General features: G+C 28.8%; 2 protein-coding genes across 2 annotated transcripts; one reads left to right on the plus strand and one right to left on the minus strand.

Moving 5' to 3' along the window:
- Nucleotides 1-4,348: 4,348 nt before the first annotated feature.
- Nucleotides 4,349-7,545, minus strand: LOC111036270 (dual specificity mitogen-activated protein kinase kinase dSOR1). The gene is made up of 8 exons (XM_022318254.1): nucleotides 7,319-7,545; nucleotides 7,013-7,241; nucleotides 6,730-6,842; nucleotides 6,548-6,656; nucleotides 6,300-6,476; nucleotides 6,033-6,219; nucleotides 5,655-5,824; nucleotides 4,349-4,808 (listed from the first exon to the last, which is right to left on the minus strand). The coding sequence occupies exons 1-8, from the start codon at nucleotides 7,528-7,530 to the stop codon at nucleotides 4,689-4,691; spliced, it is 1,317 nt and encodes a 438-aa protein (XP_022173946.1). The 5' UTR covers nucleotides 7,531-7,545; the 3' UTR covers nucleotides 4,349-4,688.
- A 2,716-nt stretch (nucleotides 7,546-10,261) lies between these two features.
- On the plus strand, nucleotides 10,262-13,558 carry LOC111036268 (eukaryotic translation initiation factor 3 subunit E-like). The gene is made up of 9 exons (XM_022318251.1): nucleotides 10,262-10,571; nucleotides 10,764-10,880; nucleotides 10,953-11,114; nucleotides 11,892-12,014; nucleotides 12,087-12,319; nucleotides 12,389-12,506; nucleotides 12,640-12,851; nucleotides 12,910-13,144; nucleotides 13,209-13,558. The coding sequence occupies exons 1-9, from the start codon at nucleotides 10,482-10,484 to the stop codon at nucleotides 13,233-13,235; spliced, it is 1,317 nt and encodes a 438-aa protein (XP_022173943.1). The 5' UTR covers nucleotides 10,262-10,481; the 3' UTR covers nucleotides 13,236-13,558.
- The last annotated feature ends 922 nt before the right edge of the window (nucleotides 13,559-14,480 follow it).

Consider the following 14,480-nt stretch of genomic DNA (forward strand, 5'->3'; position numbering starts at 1 on the left):
TTCTAAAAAACAAAAATTTAATAAAAAAAAGATCCAGTCAACATATACTAGGTCATTTCAGTATTTTTATTGTGATACTTTGGCGTGATGCTTTCCAAGCTACAAGCTATATGTGTTTCAAACTTTCAACTATAAATACTATTCAAACGATTTTTTTTGGACATTTTTAGATTCTGAACGTATTGAATGAATGTTCTGTATTTACAACCATGTGTTTCATGTGTTTCAATCTGTCATCAACATTTAGGGTTGTAAAAAAGCATCTTTTCTGATAGAAATGTGAATCTATTTGGTAGTCTTTAGAAGTTTGGTTTGAGAAACCGAAAATTCCTTGTAGTTTTCGAAAGCTTCTAAGAAAACAAAAGAAAGGTATTTTTTACGCAAATCCAATTTTTTGGCTTGATTTATTAACGGATAACCGTTATAAATAATTATATTGGCATTTTTCATATATGGTAACACATGAGATATGTTGACTCTATTTATAGCCCTGATACATTTTTCGAATTTTTCGAATTTTTTAAAATTATTCTTGATAAAAACTTTTTTATTTACTTAGTAAGATAGCTTGAAAATTGAATGCAATAGAATCAAGTGTAATAACGCAAAAATAGAATAAACGAAAATTATAAAAGATTAAAATAAGATAAGAATCACCGTGAATATTAATACGACGCCTACCGATACTAATATTTAAAATGATCTCAATTTGCGCTATTACCTTCCTCCTGATCGTCGGAGGGCTCTCGAGGTCGTGTATTCGAGAATTTGATCAAATATACTGTACGATATAAATGTAAATGGTATACGCATATAATTTAATATAATGCAGTCAATAATACTATATTTTATATTATAATATGTCTTACCAATATGTCTTATTATTATAATATGACTCGCAGCTGTCTCTGGGTTATGCAGTAGGAGTTTTAGGTGACACAAATTAATTATTTAAAATACTCGAATAAAAATAAAGAAACACACTGATTATTGATCATCAAAAGGAGTCCAGATGTCGCTCGTAGAATTCGGTATAGAGAGGTTGTTAATCTGTTTGGTGGTGCGCCTGCACGCGTGAGAGGTTGTTGAATTGGAGAGAGGTGCTCATGCACTACCGAAGGGACGATCCGGTTGTGCCGACCAGAGAGTGATAGGCGGCTTCATCAAAAGGTTGTTTTGTACATCCGATTTCTCTTCTGTGACAAGGACCTTTATTACCATACCTTTTCTCCGGCGGCATGTAAGAAAGCCACAAGTCCTAAGCTCTACAATAGCAAACATAGGTACGTGTCGATTTCTTAATCCCTGATCGTATGATATAATTAGACTATTTTGTCTGTGACAATGATTTATTGGGGTCTGGAGATTTCCGATTTCTACGTGTGACAGTCTGGCAGTTATTTATTTGTTTGTTACATTTTAAATAATTGTTACAATGATGTGTGAGCATATCATTACACATGGTTCTTCGTAAGTTTATTTAATTTGAAATTTAAAAATATAGGATTCATTCTCACGAATATTTTTATTTTTTTATAATTTAAAGTTTTAATATTGATAACATTTATCAAAATATCGAACATTTCCAATTACTTTTCAGTTAGAAATTTGTAAAAGTTTTTCTGTCCTTAGCTAAGTTTATAAATTTTAATAGAAAATTCCACACAAATATTCTACCTTTAACAAACAATTTTTCTGAATATAAGATTAATTTTTATGAGGGTTAGAATTTTAAATTTGTACTATATTGGATTTTCATCGGTAATTCAACGAATTGATTTTTGATATTTTGTTGTAAATTGTAATACAAAAAGACTTATCCACCTTTCTTTTAATGGTTCGGCTTTTTATGTTTTAGGACATTACAAATGTTTTATAGAAATGGTTATTTTTGACCCATTTCTGGTAATTAACAAAAATAAATTTAACTTTGATTTAATTTTTATAGTTTAGTTTAGTTTTAATAGTTTATTTTTATAGCTTTAAAATAACACTAATCAAGAATTTATCTCAGTAGTCATATGATCGTATCATCAATGTCGATTTCAATAATTCAACATCAAATGTTAAATATTATTTTATAGTAGTTGCACCTTTGAAAAATTGGTTTTTTTAGGTATTATTTTATTTACTGTTCCTACTGCCCATAAATAAATACAGCCATGGTTGGCCATGTTTACAATGAGCATTACCTTATAATATACATTTAAGCTAAAGAGTTTCTATTGAAAACAATTCAAATGAAATAACCAACTTGTCACATTTAAATCTACTAAAAATTTTTAATTATAGTTATTTATTATATTTTTAAGGGGCTAACCATATGAAGAAAACTGATCTTGCAAACACTTTGAAACATAAAAATGTAAGTATGTTTATTTTAATTATTCTTACTAAATTTAATTTGATAGTAGGTAGGGCAACTCACTCACAGAGAAAAAACCATATTATGGAATTATAGTCTACTATGCTATAAATATTATATACACTGATACATGGTCTTATGTAGGGGGGGGGGGGTTAAACTCCCTCATACCGTTTAAAACTAAATGTACCTACATTAGATAAAATTAATTTTCAAACCTCTCTTTTTATGTTCCCATAGTTTCTACCGCGACTGACTTATCTTTAATCGTGATTCTTATTTTAAACCGCTCCCAAAGGAAATTTATATCTACACCCTTCCACTGGTATCGTTTGTTTTATGAAAATAATAGTTTTAAATATAAAAAAGCAATATAGATGTTGATAAATATAAAATAAGGCAAAAACCACTATTATGAAAGAAAAAAAAGAAAATATTATATAAAGTGACTTGTGTAATAAAAATACAAAATAATTAGGTCAATTTTAAAAAGTATAGTTTAGGACAATAATTAATTAAACTTATAATGTTCAGAAATTATTTAATAAAAATATATTTAAATATAAATTGGGATATGTAAATATGTTGAATCTGTTGTCATTGATCACATTATGTTGAATGTGAAGTTGTGAAGACTAAAATTTTTTCTTATGTGATATAAATTTCACTTCTCCTTAGATTTTTAAATTTTGTGTATGCTATTGCAAATAAATCGTCAAGGTTTAGAATAGTTAATTGGTATCAAATGTACTTCATTGAATACATTTTACACAAGGATTATTCATTACACATTTATATCCAGTCATAACGATAATGTTATAAATAAAAGAAATCTGTACTTATTTTATACATACGATTTTGATACGGATATAAATTAGACACACTCTTAAACCTTGATTTTTTTCCATACATACACCACTAAATAATATTATCAAGGATATTAATGCTATAATTTTTTTAGTTACTAATTATGTTATTTTTAAGTACAAAAATATTATTCAAGGTCTACACAAAAATAGAAGGATAATTCTTACAGCTATTATTAAAGACATTTTTTTGATGGAATAGAATAAAAACTATAACATGTTACACATGAAGGAGGCAATGAAAAATTCCCGGGTATAGGTATTAAGCTACTAAATACTTCCACTGAATACTTATAATTTTTTTATTAATTTAAATTAAAAAAAAATATTTAAAATTTTTCTATGATACATTATATAGTATGAATAATAGTAATAATTATATTTAGGAATAAAACATATGACATATGGTTTTCATCCACATATTTTGTCATTAAATATTATAGTATAGTAATAAATAGTTTACTGCTCCTGCTACTACGGCTCCCATTGGCCTAATGATATGCCAAGACATTCAATGTAATTTTGATTAATTTACATTTTTAAGTACTAGTCTATGTTAACTATTACATTTAAATAAATAAAGTAACATCATAATATAAACAAACAATGAACATACAGGTAAACAATTAAAAAATAAAATTCCCAAATATTTACTAAAAGCAATTGCATAAACCTACACTGGTACTTTAATGAATGGATCATGGTAAAATGAAGAAAAAAGTGGGTTAAAAAGGGTGCACTCTGAAGTAGCAGGAACAACTTATGAACTTAAAATAAATAAATGTATTTACATTGGAAAATTAAATTTAGCAAATAAAATACAATACAAATGTTAAAGCTAATCATCTACATAACAGTAAAAAAAACTTACAAAAAATCACTGAATTAATAATGTTGGAAATGTTAGAATTAAAAGCAAAATAGACCACACAGATTAATTTAAAAAAAAAAACTTATTAATTTGATTTAATAGACTATAATTATTAATTTGTTCAATACTTATACAACTAATATTTTAAGCTTGGTGCGTTTCAACTCCAAGATAATAATGCATATTATGCCTATCCTTAACCAACTTAAGCATGTGAAAATAGGAAGGCAAGTAGGCTATAAAGTTAAAAAATACAACAAACCAATAGAATATAACAATAGAAATGGAAATAAATGCTTTCAACACACAATACACGTAGAAAAGTTTATAAAAAAAACACCCTTGGGATTATTAGTTATTAATTATCCCTATAATATATTTTAAAATTACATTTAATTTCCTAATTAATAATTATTATATGATATATAATTACCACCCTATCAAAGGCTATATAAATACGATCAAAACAATTTCTTGGCAAAAGCAATTATATTATATTAAGCTTGGGAGGGGCACACCTTTAGACATTTCTGTCTAAATAGGAGTCCACAGCAGTGAGCCTTTGTATTAGGAGCAGTGAGCAGACTCATGAGGCTGAATTCGAAGCCATTCTGGTCGGAGTAGTTGGAGTTAAACCTTTTATCTTGCAAACCCATCCAGCAATGTCAACTGGTTCACTTTCCGCTTTCTTTATCCATTGATGATCCTATAAAATATGAAAATATTATATCAACACATTGATACATTGTTTTCTACCTAATTTAAGTGTTATTGGCTTTATTGTTAAGTACAAATATAGAAATTACTATCATTATCAGACAATATGTGTCAATGTTGTATTGGTCATGTCTCGAAGCTTTAATTCATACATAATTATATACCTAATAATCATTACTTTTTGGCAGCCATAAAAAAAATAATTAAGCATTACACTTTCTAATGTTAAAATTATGACTAGTAATACATTTTATTTGGATAATCAATAAATTTTACAAGCTTGATAAATTGTATGTAGCCTATCTATCATACTGTTAATTGTACTAACCTTTATAATTTTATTCAAAAACTTTAATAATTCAAATTGTAATGCATACTATGTACATACAATGCAGTATATCAATTTTGATGAATTTTGTTTAACTTTAAACACATATAAAAAATATGTGAGTGTAGCTTTGATATTTTTCAACTGGAAAAATCTAATACAAGGTAAATTTAATACTTTTGAAGCTAAACCATTTTTAGTCAAGTACCTATGATAATTAAAATACAATTTTATTTTCTGCTGATGCAGATGACATGATAATTATAATATAGAAAAAATAAAAATAAAATTTAATTTGACTATACAATTTTTCAAACTAAAAACAAATAACAAAATTGTTTAAGGATACATATTGCCTAATGTTGAAGCATAAATTGAGTATAATAAAAATGGTATGAAACGTAATTAAATTCAAGGAATTTTCAAAACATGATTTTGCTTCTAAATCCAAACCCAGTCATTAGAACAGATATTAATATTAAGTAATAATTTATAATTATATCTTACCATAAGCATTTTGAAATCTCCTCTCTCATTGGGATTTTTCTTTAAGCATCTATCTACAAAATCTTTGAAGGCATCAGAGAATATACCAGCTGGTAATGTTGGAGGTGGTTCATTAACAATGTAATCAAGGAGTTCAAAAATGGCCATTGGTCTAGGTCCATTTCCGTTTGCTAAAATAAAATTATATTGAAAAATTAAGAAAACTATAAAAGTCAATTGAACTCTCAGTTAAAACAAGTTAATATTTAAATTTTAAAATATTTTAAGTATTTTATAAACAATAAAAAAATAATTTTAAATCGCCGAATGAAGATTCATTTCAATTTTCAATTTCTCAATATATTACAAATATGTTAGTTATATTTAAAACTGCCTTACCGAAAACATCTCCTTCTATGTTTTCTATTGTTTCAGTCGCCTGAGATCTAGGGCCAAATATCGACGCTAGAGTTTTAGCATCAGGTGCGGGTATGGGGTACATTCCAATGGCCATTTCAACCAAAGATAACCCCAAGGACCATATATCACTTTGTAATGTATATTGTGTACCTTGTAGTCGTTCAGGCTTAAAAATTAAGTTCAATAAAATAAGTTATAAAAATGTAAAGTAAAATTTTATTAAGGTTTTTTTTTTTTATTACTTACAGACATATATGATCTAGTACCGACAAAAGAGTTAGCCATTGAATCTATTAATTGTCCGGACACACCAAAATCACATATCTTAATTTCCCCTGCACTGTTTACCAAAATGTTACTGGGTTTGACATCTCTGTGAATAATGGAATGTTGTTCTCGTAGATAAATCAGACCTTTGACAACCTAAAGAAATAAAAAAAATGTGGCTAATAAATTATTTTGTCCATATCTAAAAACTATCGGTGTGGACGTACAGCAGCAGTAATAGTTCCAAGCATTGGCTCAGGTATTCTAGTCTTTTGCAATATGAGATCAAGGGAACCACCATCCATGTATTCCATACAAATACTAATTTCGCCATCACTATAACCATATGGTAATTATGTAAATACAATAAGCTATTGTTTTCATTAATCCTTAACATTAAGATAATTACCTGTAAAATGCTCCATAAAAACCAACTATGTGTGCATGGTTACATTCATGCAAAATTTTAAGTTCCCGAATGATTTGTTTTTTTATTGCAGGCTTTACTTCTAAGTGTATGAGCTACAAACAAGGTATTAATATTTATATAAATTAAAGTGAGGTGTCAAAAATCATAGAAATTATATAATACCCTTGGCTATGTATTATATAATTTTGTCTACAACACTATACATTATAAAAAAATAATTGTATACATTAGGATATCAATTGAGTTTGGAAAGTTCTATTACTTTTCTGGCCATGATGAGTCCGCTAGACTTATGTTTGACTTTCATGACTACTCCACCATTGCCAGCACCTAGTTCACCATCTTTCATTTTCTCAAAGTCTGCATCACTAAGCTCACCCCCAATTTTTTCTTTTTGACATAAAAATAATTCCATTCGTTTCCGTTGTTCGTCATCCATTCCAACTCTGTCTAATTGTTCTTGTAGACTTGCTACGCTTAACTTGTCACATCTATAATGTACACAAAAATTATGTTAACGAAACCAACTAGTCTCAACAAGCAATTTTTGTCTTTATGGTCTACTTACCCTGCGTCTGATGCTGCCGATAATGGTGCAGATGGTGACACAGGCTGCTGGTTGTCAGCCACACCAGGAGGAAGAGTCAAGTTTAATTTGTTCTTCGACATATTTCTTAAAGGTCCCGGCACTCGATAGAAGAATTCCTTTAATGATGAATGATGATTGATAATTGAAATTTGATGGGGTAACGTTATCATTGTATTTATGATAAGGAACATGTTGAGAACCAAAGTGAATTTGGATTTGCTCCACCATGGTTAAGGACGTTATGATCCAACTTGACCACGTCTGTGGTACGAATGAACATTTGGTCTAAATGTGTTGTACAACAAGTAAATTATGAAATAAACATAGACTAGTTAATAGGTCTATGGAAATAAACGTTCATATTAATATGTGAAATTGTGAAAAGATAATTGGAAAAAGCGGTTAATGCGGTAATGTTCTGCCCTACATTAAGTTTCTACAGAGACACTGAAATGGATGAGTTAAATTTGAACTCATTTATATAAAATATAAAATTATTGTATACGAATAACGATTCTGAGCAAAGACGGTCTGTCAGCCCATAATATTACTAAAAAATGTCATTGTGCTTATAAAATACAATAGTATACTATACAAGTTTCATTTACCGACAAATAATATTTTTAAATTACAACAAAATAATTAAAACCGTTATTTTTGGTTTTAATGTGTATTTTTGTCAACATTTGAACTTAAAATGTATATAAAAAAAAACTGTGAGTTGTGTTTTTTAGAATTTTTGTTTACAGTATGAACTATTTATGAGGAACCTTATATTAAATGGAACAAATGCACTTTACCGCCCCACCCAAAATTTTCGATTTTTTTTGGAACTAACCTACTTATATTAATCATTTAAGAGCGATGGTGCAATCAGAATTTGTCGGTCGGACTTAGTTTCCAAGTTATGTGCTTTAGAAGTAAGCGATTTTGCGTTTTTGACGCATGAGCGCAACGCTGCGTTTATCACGTCTTTTATGATTCTTTTAATTTTTTTTCTTGAAACTAGCGTATATTAATGAGTTAAGAACGCTGCTGCTGTCAGAATTTATTTTTCGGTCTTAGTTTCGAAGTAGTCAGTCTTGGAAATTTGAAATGTTGTGTATTTTACGCATACTCACAACGCTATAGTGATTACACAGTTACCAAGCGGCACTCGTCGCTGCTCTCCTCGGCGCCGTCGCTTCGCTCCGCAAATCGAAAATATCCCTCGACTTGCTATGCAACACCACCTAAAGTAGGTCACAATTCAAAGGGTAGGTTATATCGTAGTTTATGGGCATTCTGACTGCACCATCGTTTTTCACTCATTAATATACGAAGTTTCAAGAAAAAATCAAAAGAATCGTAAAAGACGTGATAAACGCAGCATTGCGCTCATGCATAATGAACGCAAAATTTCTAACTTCCAAAGCCCGAACGTCAAAATATTATGAAGTTTTATTATGCGAAGAAAGTGATAAAATAAACATTTGATGAATTGAGTAACTACGCTTATTATTTTTTTTTTTGAATAATAACAAAATAAGAAAAACGTTGTATGAGAATTTGTTTTATTTACGAATGAATATCAAATGTCAATTTCAAACGATCGTAAAAAATGAATTGACTTTTCGGTAATGGTAAACTTTTTTTCTTGTTAAATGTAGGAAACTTAAGGGGAATCTTCTATTAAATCCTTGTTTTAAACTTTCAAATCTTAGACATAAAAAAAATTTTTTTTACGAATTTCTAACTCCTGTAGTCCTGTTTTTTATGAATTTTGTCAAAATTCTAAACATAAACTCTCATCCTTTTTTTAAATTTAACGACAACTTACGAGGCATCTTGTTTTACATTTACAAGTTTATTGATCGAACGAAAAATTTTGTAACGATAATAATTTTAAAAAAACCAATAAAACTAGAATTTTTCTTTTTTATGCGCATAAATAGCTCAGAAAAGGTTGCAATATTTCGAAAATGTTATGGTACATAAAAATTACATATATAAACATTTAGTGAAAACTGAAAATGTAATTTGTATACGGTTATTTTTTTTTAGTCACTAAAATCTCAAGTTTTACCTACCGCTTTTGAAAACTATTGTATTTTTTACTTTTGACCTCACAAAGTACCAACTATAGATTCTCTTTTCTTCCAGAAATGATGCTGTTGAAGAAAATCGAAGCATTTTTACTGCCTCAAAAGATGATATCTGGCACAAATAAATAAAAAAAAACACATATCATTGTAAAATTAATACATTTACCGCTCCTCTCAGAATATCTAAAATTGTTCATTGGAAAATTTTTATTTTTTGAACAAATATACAGCATTGGAACAAACGTCAAATTTAGAAATTGAAATCACTGGAATGATTTGACTATGGAAAAAAAAAATGTGTATGTAGTGTACTTAGTGAAGCCAAATGAGTACAAATGTCAAATACTAAAAAATGTCATGTTTTTTAATAGATAATTTAATAAATGTAACCTACTAAACCTATGATTCTATATTTCTGTGGTCTTACAGATTACAATATTCAATAGTTATGTACTTTTAGTACTCATGTCTCATGACCATAGACTTAAAGAAGTCTATGCTCATGACGACTGTATGTATACGTGACAGTGTGACACCCATACCACTAGACGATTGTTAACTTTAGCAGTCTCGTCAGTGTTAGACAATGACGTATTCTTTCCGGAAATACTTCATATTCTTATTATTATTATTATTTTAGGTATTTGGCGATAAAACAAATGAAATCGATGTCCAGGGATTATAGACTCGTGAAAATCAGACCTGGCAACACTGGACAATTATAGGCGTATCTGCAATGCTGATATAGTGATAACAAGGCGCTTCCATTTCTTTATTCTCTTTGGGCCGAGTGATGATAAAGATTTTCACCAGACCATATTATATTTTATCATGGTCCGAGTTGGATTGAACATTTGAACCACGAATTAAATTAAAGAAAGCCATACGCTATAGTGCTATACTGCTATAGTACTACACGGCTATTCGAAGCTTACCTTCTGTAGCGGCGTCTTTATACGTCCTTAATTGTTTAGGTTTTGTCTCCACCATCGGAAAATAGTCACTACTCGCTGCGTTATTTATTTATCCTACATTCATAGTAGTCGTCATATACAAACATGGCTAAATTCGATTTGACGAGTAAGATGACCAAATACCTGGACCGGCATTTGGTCGCCCCGCTACTGGAGTTCTTGTGGGCGAAAAAGGTAAGAGGTTTTCTATTTTTCAAGTCTCGACCCGGTGGGAAACTTGAACCATTTGAGTACCGTACACAATAGAATTGCGTTTTGGTGAATTTTTGGTCGTACAAACCAAATTGTCTCTCATAGTATGTGCGTGTACGTCAAACAGAAATAATTCTTGTACAATATTTTACTGACCCCAAAATGTCTGTTTAGATCTACAACGAGAATGAAATTTTGCAAGCTAAATTGGACATTCTTAATAAAACAAACATGATGGATTATGTAATTGAGATTTACAAACAGTTGAATCCTGAAAAAGAAGTACCAGAGGTATGTATCCACTTTAATTACTGAGAGAAACTATATGAAAAATTGAATTTTATTGAAACATTATGATATTAGGAAATGAAAACGAGAAGAGATCAAATTGTATCGCAGCTTAATCAATTTCAAAGTGAAGTTGATGTTGTGATGAATTTACTCAAAGATGATAAAGTCATGAAAAATATGGAAACTATGAGGGATCCTAAAACATTGTCAACCTATTTGACCAATGAATTCAACGTATGTGTTATTCCTATTCTAGAAAAATAATTATTGATTTTATTTTTAATTCCAATTCTTGGAAATTTGATTTGTTGCGGTATTAGATTCTATTAAACTGAGGTTTTTTTTTTAATTTGCCTTTTTTAATGAGTTAAGTACCATTGAATGAATTATACAATGATATGAGTAAAGTAAAATGTATTTCTGAAAATAATGAAATAATTTTAATTTGATTGAAGTAAAAAATCTTAAATTTATGTAGATTGTTTAGTAATGCATATAGATTTAATATATGCCATATAAATGGAACTTCCTGGCTATCGCAACTATCTTAAAATCAGAATTTTGATGCCAAGAATTAAGACTTTTTTGCATTTTTTTACATTAATGGACACTAGAGTTATTGGGACTTCCACAATATCAAATGCACTAAAATTTCTTTGGTCGGGAAGTGAGGGGAGGTTAATACCTTACACTTCCCAGAGTTTTCTAATTTAAAATAAATCACCTTATTATAAAAATATACTGCTAATATACAAGGTGATCATTTAAAATCTTAAGCCCATTTAGTCTAAAACGAAACTTAGTTAATAGAAAACATTTTTGGTTTATTGTGCTCATAAGTACATAAAATATTTTGGAACACTATTTGAGATAATAATTGTGGTATAAAACTATATACCACTCTCATTGTAGTGGAAAAAATCTGAAAGTGCCATTAAGATAAATAAAATAAAATCATGTAAAATGCATAAAAAGTCTCTAATTCAACTATTTAATTTTTTGTTAATTTAGTTTAAAGTAGAAATGATGGAAAGTATGTACAAATTCGCGAAGTATCATTACGATTGCGGAAATTACGCTGGTACAACAAGTCACTTATACTTTTATTTATTAGTTATGTCGCCTTCTGATAAGGTAAATCATCAATTTGTAAAATTCTTATTGTATTCATTGTAATCTATTTATAGTATTTGAATTCTTGTTTAGAACTACTTGAATGTTCTTTGGGGAAAGTTAGCATCTGAAATTCTTATTCAAAACTGGGAAACTGCTCTTGAAGATTTAAACAAACTACGAGAGTACATTGATTCCAATACAAATGGTTCTCCATTGCATTTACTACAACAACGGACATGGTTAATTCACTGGAGTCTATTTGTGTTTTTCAATCATGTTAAGGGACGTGACCTTATTATTGACATGTTTCTGTACAGGCCAAAGTAATATACTGTGAATAATAGTAGCAATAATAAATAATAGTATGTATAAACAAATTATTTTGTTACCAGCTATTTAAATGCTATTCAAACCATGTGCCCACACATTCTTCGTTACTTGGCTACCGCAGTAATCATCAATCGTTCAAGAAGAGCAGCTATGAAGGATCTTGTTAAGGTTATTCAACAAGTGAGTTTAACAGCATTTCAAAATTTCATTTTCATTTTTTAAAAAACATTGTAATTTCATAACATTAAACGTTTAAATGAACTGTTTATTACTATAGACATTAAATATTTATTAATACTAATACTGTATTTAGGAATCATATACCTACCGTGATCCTATAACTGAACTACTAGAAAATCTCTACGTTAACTTTGATTTTGAAGGAGCCAGAGACAAATTACATGAATGCCAGAATGTTCTTTTTAATGATTTCTTCTTGACTGCTTGCCTTGATGATTTTGTAGAAAATGCTCGTTTGATGATTTTTGAAACTTTTTGTCGTATACATCAGTGCATTAGTATTGGGTATGTATATTCTGTATTTATAATTTCATAACATTTAAATCCTTTTATTATTTTGTAGTATGTTAGCCGAGAAACTTAATATGAACCCAGAGGAGGCCGAATGCTGGATTGTTAACCTAATCAGGAATGCTAGGTTGGATGCGAAAATAGATTCTAAACTAGGGCATGTTGTAATGGGAACACAACCTCTATCCCCTTACCAACAGATTTTAGAAAAAGTAGACACATTATCAGTGCGATCAGAAGCACTACAACAACTTATTGAAAGAAAAGTTAAAGCCAAAACTCAAGAAGTAAGTTTAATGTTTTTAATTTCCGTTTACTATGTTTTTTCATAAAAATATATTTTTTTTGCAGCAAGATCCACTTTGGTATAATCCTTAAAAAAATGTTAACAATTATGAAGAATTGTTTTTTTTTTCAATAAAAAAAGAATATTATTACTCATGAAATGTTATTTTATTTATTTATTTTTATAATTAAATTAACATTGAATTTATTTGCTGAAGTTTTTTGAGTTCCTAAAAACCCTCAAATTATACTTAATTATTATTGATGATATAATATCATCATTTAAGATCGGTTGTCCATGCTCCCTAGTAGTTGCGTAAATCTTGAATATTGGGAGATACCAATTTTACTTTTTCTGTATCCTTTTTTAATCTTTGTGAGATGCATACTGATGACGTCCAACAAATTAATAGAAGTAATTACCTCCCACTTTTCCTACTGTCCATTACATTGGTGGTACTGAATCTGTACAATCAGGATCCTGAATATATAAATATTTATTTATTATCTTATCTATAAAATTATTTTCATATTTAAATGTAAGAAAAAGCCTATTTTATTCATGCAAATAAAGATACATTTTTTATATTGTACTAAAAATAATTGTGTATGTTTTCTTCTCATATAAGTAGAATATACAACTTAAAATATTTTGTAATTTTATGTTATTAATATAATCTGATGATTGGCCGTATATTCTGTGTATATTCTATGTACATTTATTTTATTTTTTGTCGTTCGAGTTATGCTTCACATGAAAAATGATCAAATTCATATGAGTGCATAGTCCTTTGTATCTATTTTAATATTATAAAATATTGTTATTTGACCAAAATAACCTTGTTTTTAATTATATACCTACCTATACTATAATATGTAAAGTACATGGCACTAGTTTAATCCCAAGAAAATCATCTTTTGGGAGCAAACAACGAAAAAATAAAATAAATTACTTCTCAACGATATTACATTGCAAATTATTGCTGATAAGATATCATCTGATTTTAATTATTCGTAAAAAGTCCATGAGTGTGTCTACTGTATAGTATATATTAGGTATATAATACATAAATTGGTAACTACATTATAGTTTTATTAAAGGCGTATAGGTAACTTTCAAGTTCACCATAAAAAAATTATATATATACCTTAACACGTTGAAAGTTGAATGGCGGATGGGTGCGAATCTTCTCAATAAATCATAAATGTATGTATTAGGCAAAGATAAATAGATAATATAAGAAATAAGAAATCAGAATATTATTTATGGTGCCAGGCTTCAGCCGTTAGGTCCCCACAAGCCACTGACTGCAGCGAACCCGGTGAAATATAAAATGC

This window comes from Myzus persicae, unplaced genomic scaffold (genome assembly GCF_001856785.1).
Source record: "Myzus persicae strain clone G006 unplaced genomic scaffold, MPER_G0061.0, whole genome shotgun sequence".
In the NCBI taxonomy this organism is placed as follows: domain Eukaryota; kingdom Metazoa; phylum Arthropoda; class Insecta; order Hemiptera; family Aphididae; genus Myzus; species Myzus persicae.

What these genes read in the sequence shown, in the direction of transcription:
- LOC111036270 (XM_022318254.1), bottom strand. Translation starts at nt 7,530, where the DNA reads ATGTTCCTTATCATAAATACAATGATAACGTTACCCCATCAAATTTCA. An exon ending in TTTTATGGAGCATTTTACAG is followed by an intron (nt 6,657 to 6,729) that starts GTAATTATCTTA and finishes ATATGGTTATAG; the next exon opens with TGATGGCGAAATTAGTATTT. An exon ending in TTGGAACTATTACTGCTGCT is followed by an intron (nt 6,477 to 6,547) that starts GTACGTCCACAC and finishes TTATTTCTTTAG; the next exon opens with GTTGTCAAAGGTCTGATTTA.
- LOC111036268 (XM_022318251.1), top strand. Translation starts at nt 10,482, where the DNA reads ATGGCTAAATTCGATTTGACGAGTAAGATGACCAAATACCTGGACCGG. An exon ending in AGTTCTTGTGGGCGAAAAAG is followed by an intron (nt 10,572 to 10,763) that starts GTAAGAGGTTTT and finishes ATGTCTGTTTAG; the next exon opens with ATCTACAACGAGAATGAAAT. An exon ending in TTAAAGCCAAAACTCAAGAA is followed by an intron (nt 13,145 to 13,208) that starts GTAAGTTTAATG and finishes TTTTTTTTGCAG; the next exon opens with CAAGATCCACTTTGGTATAA.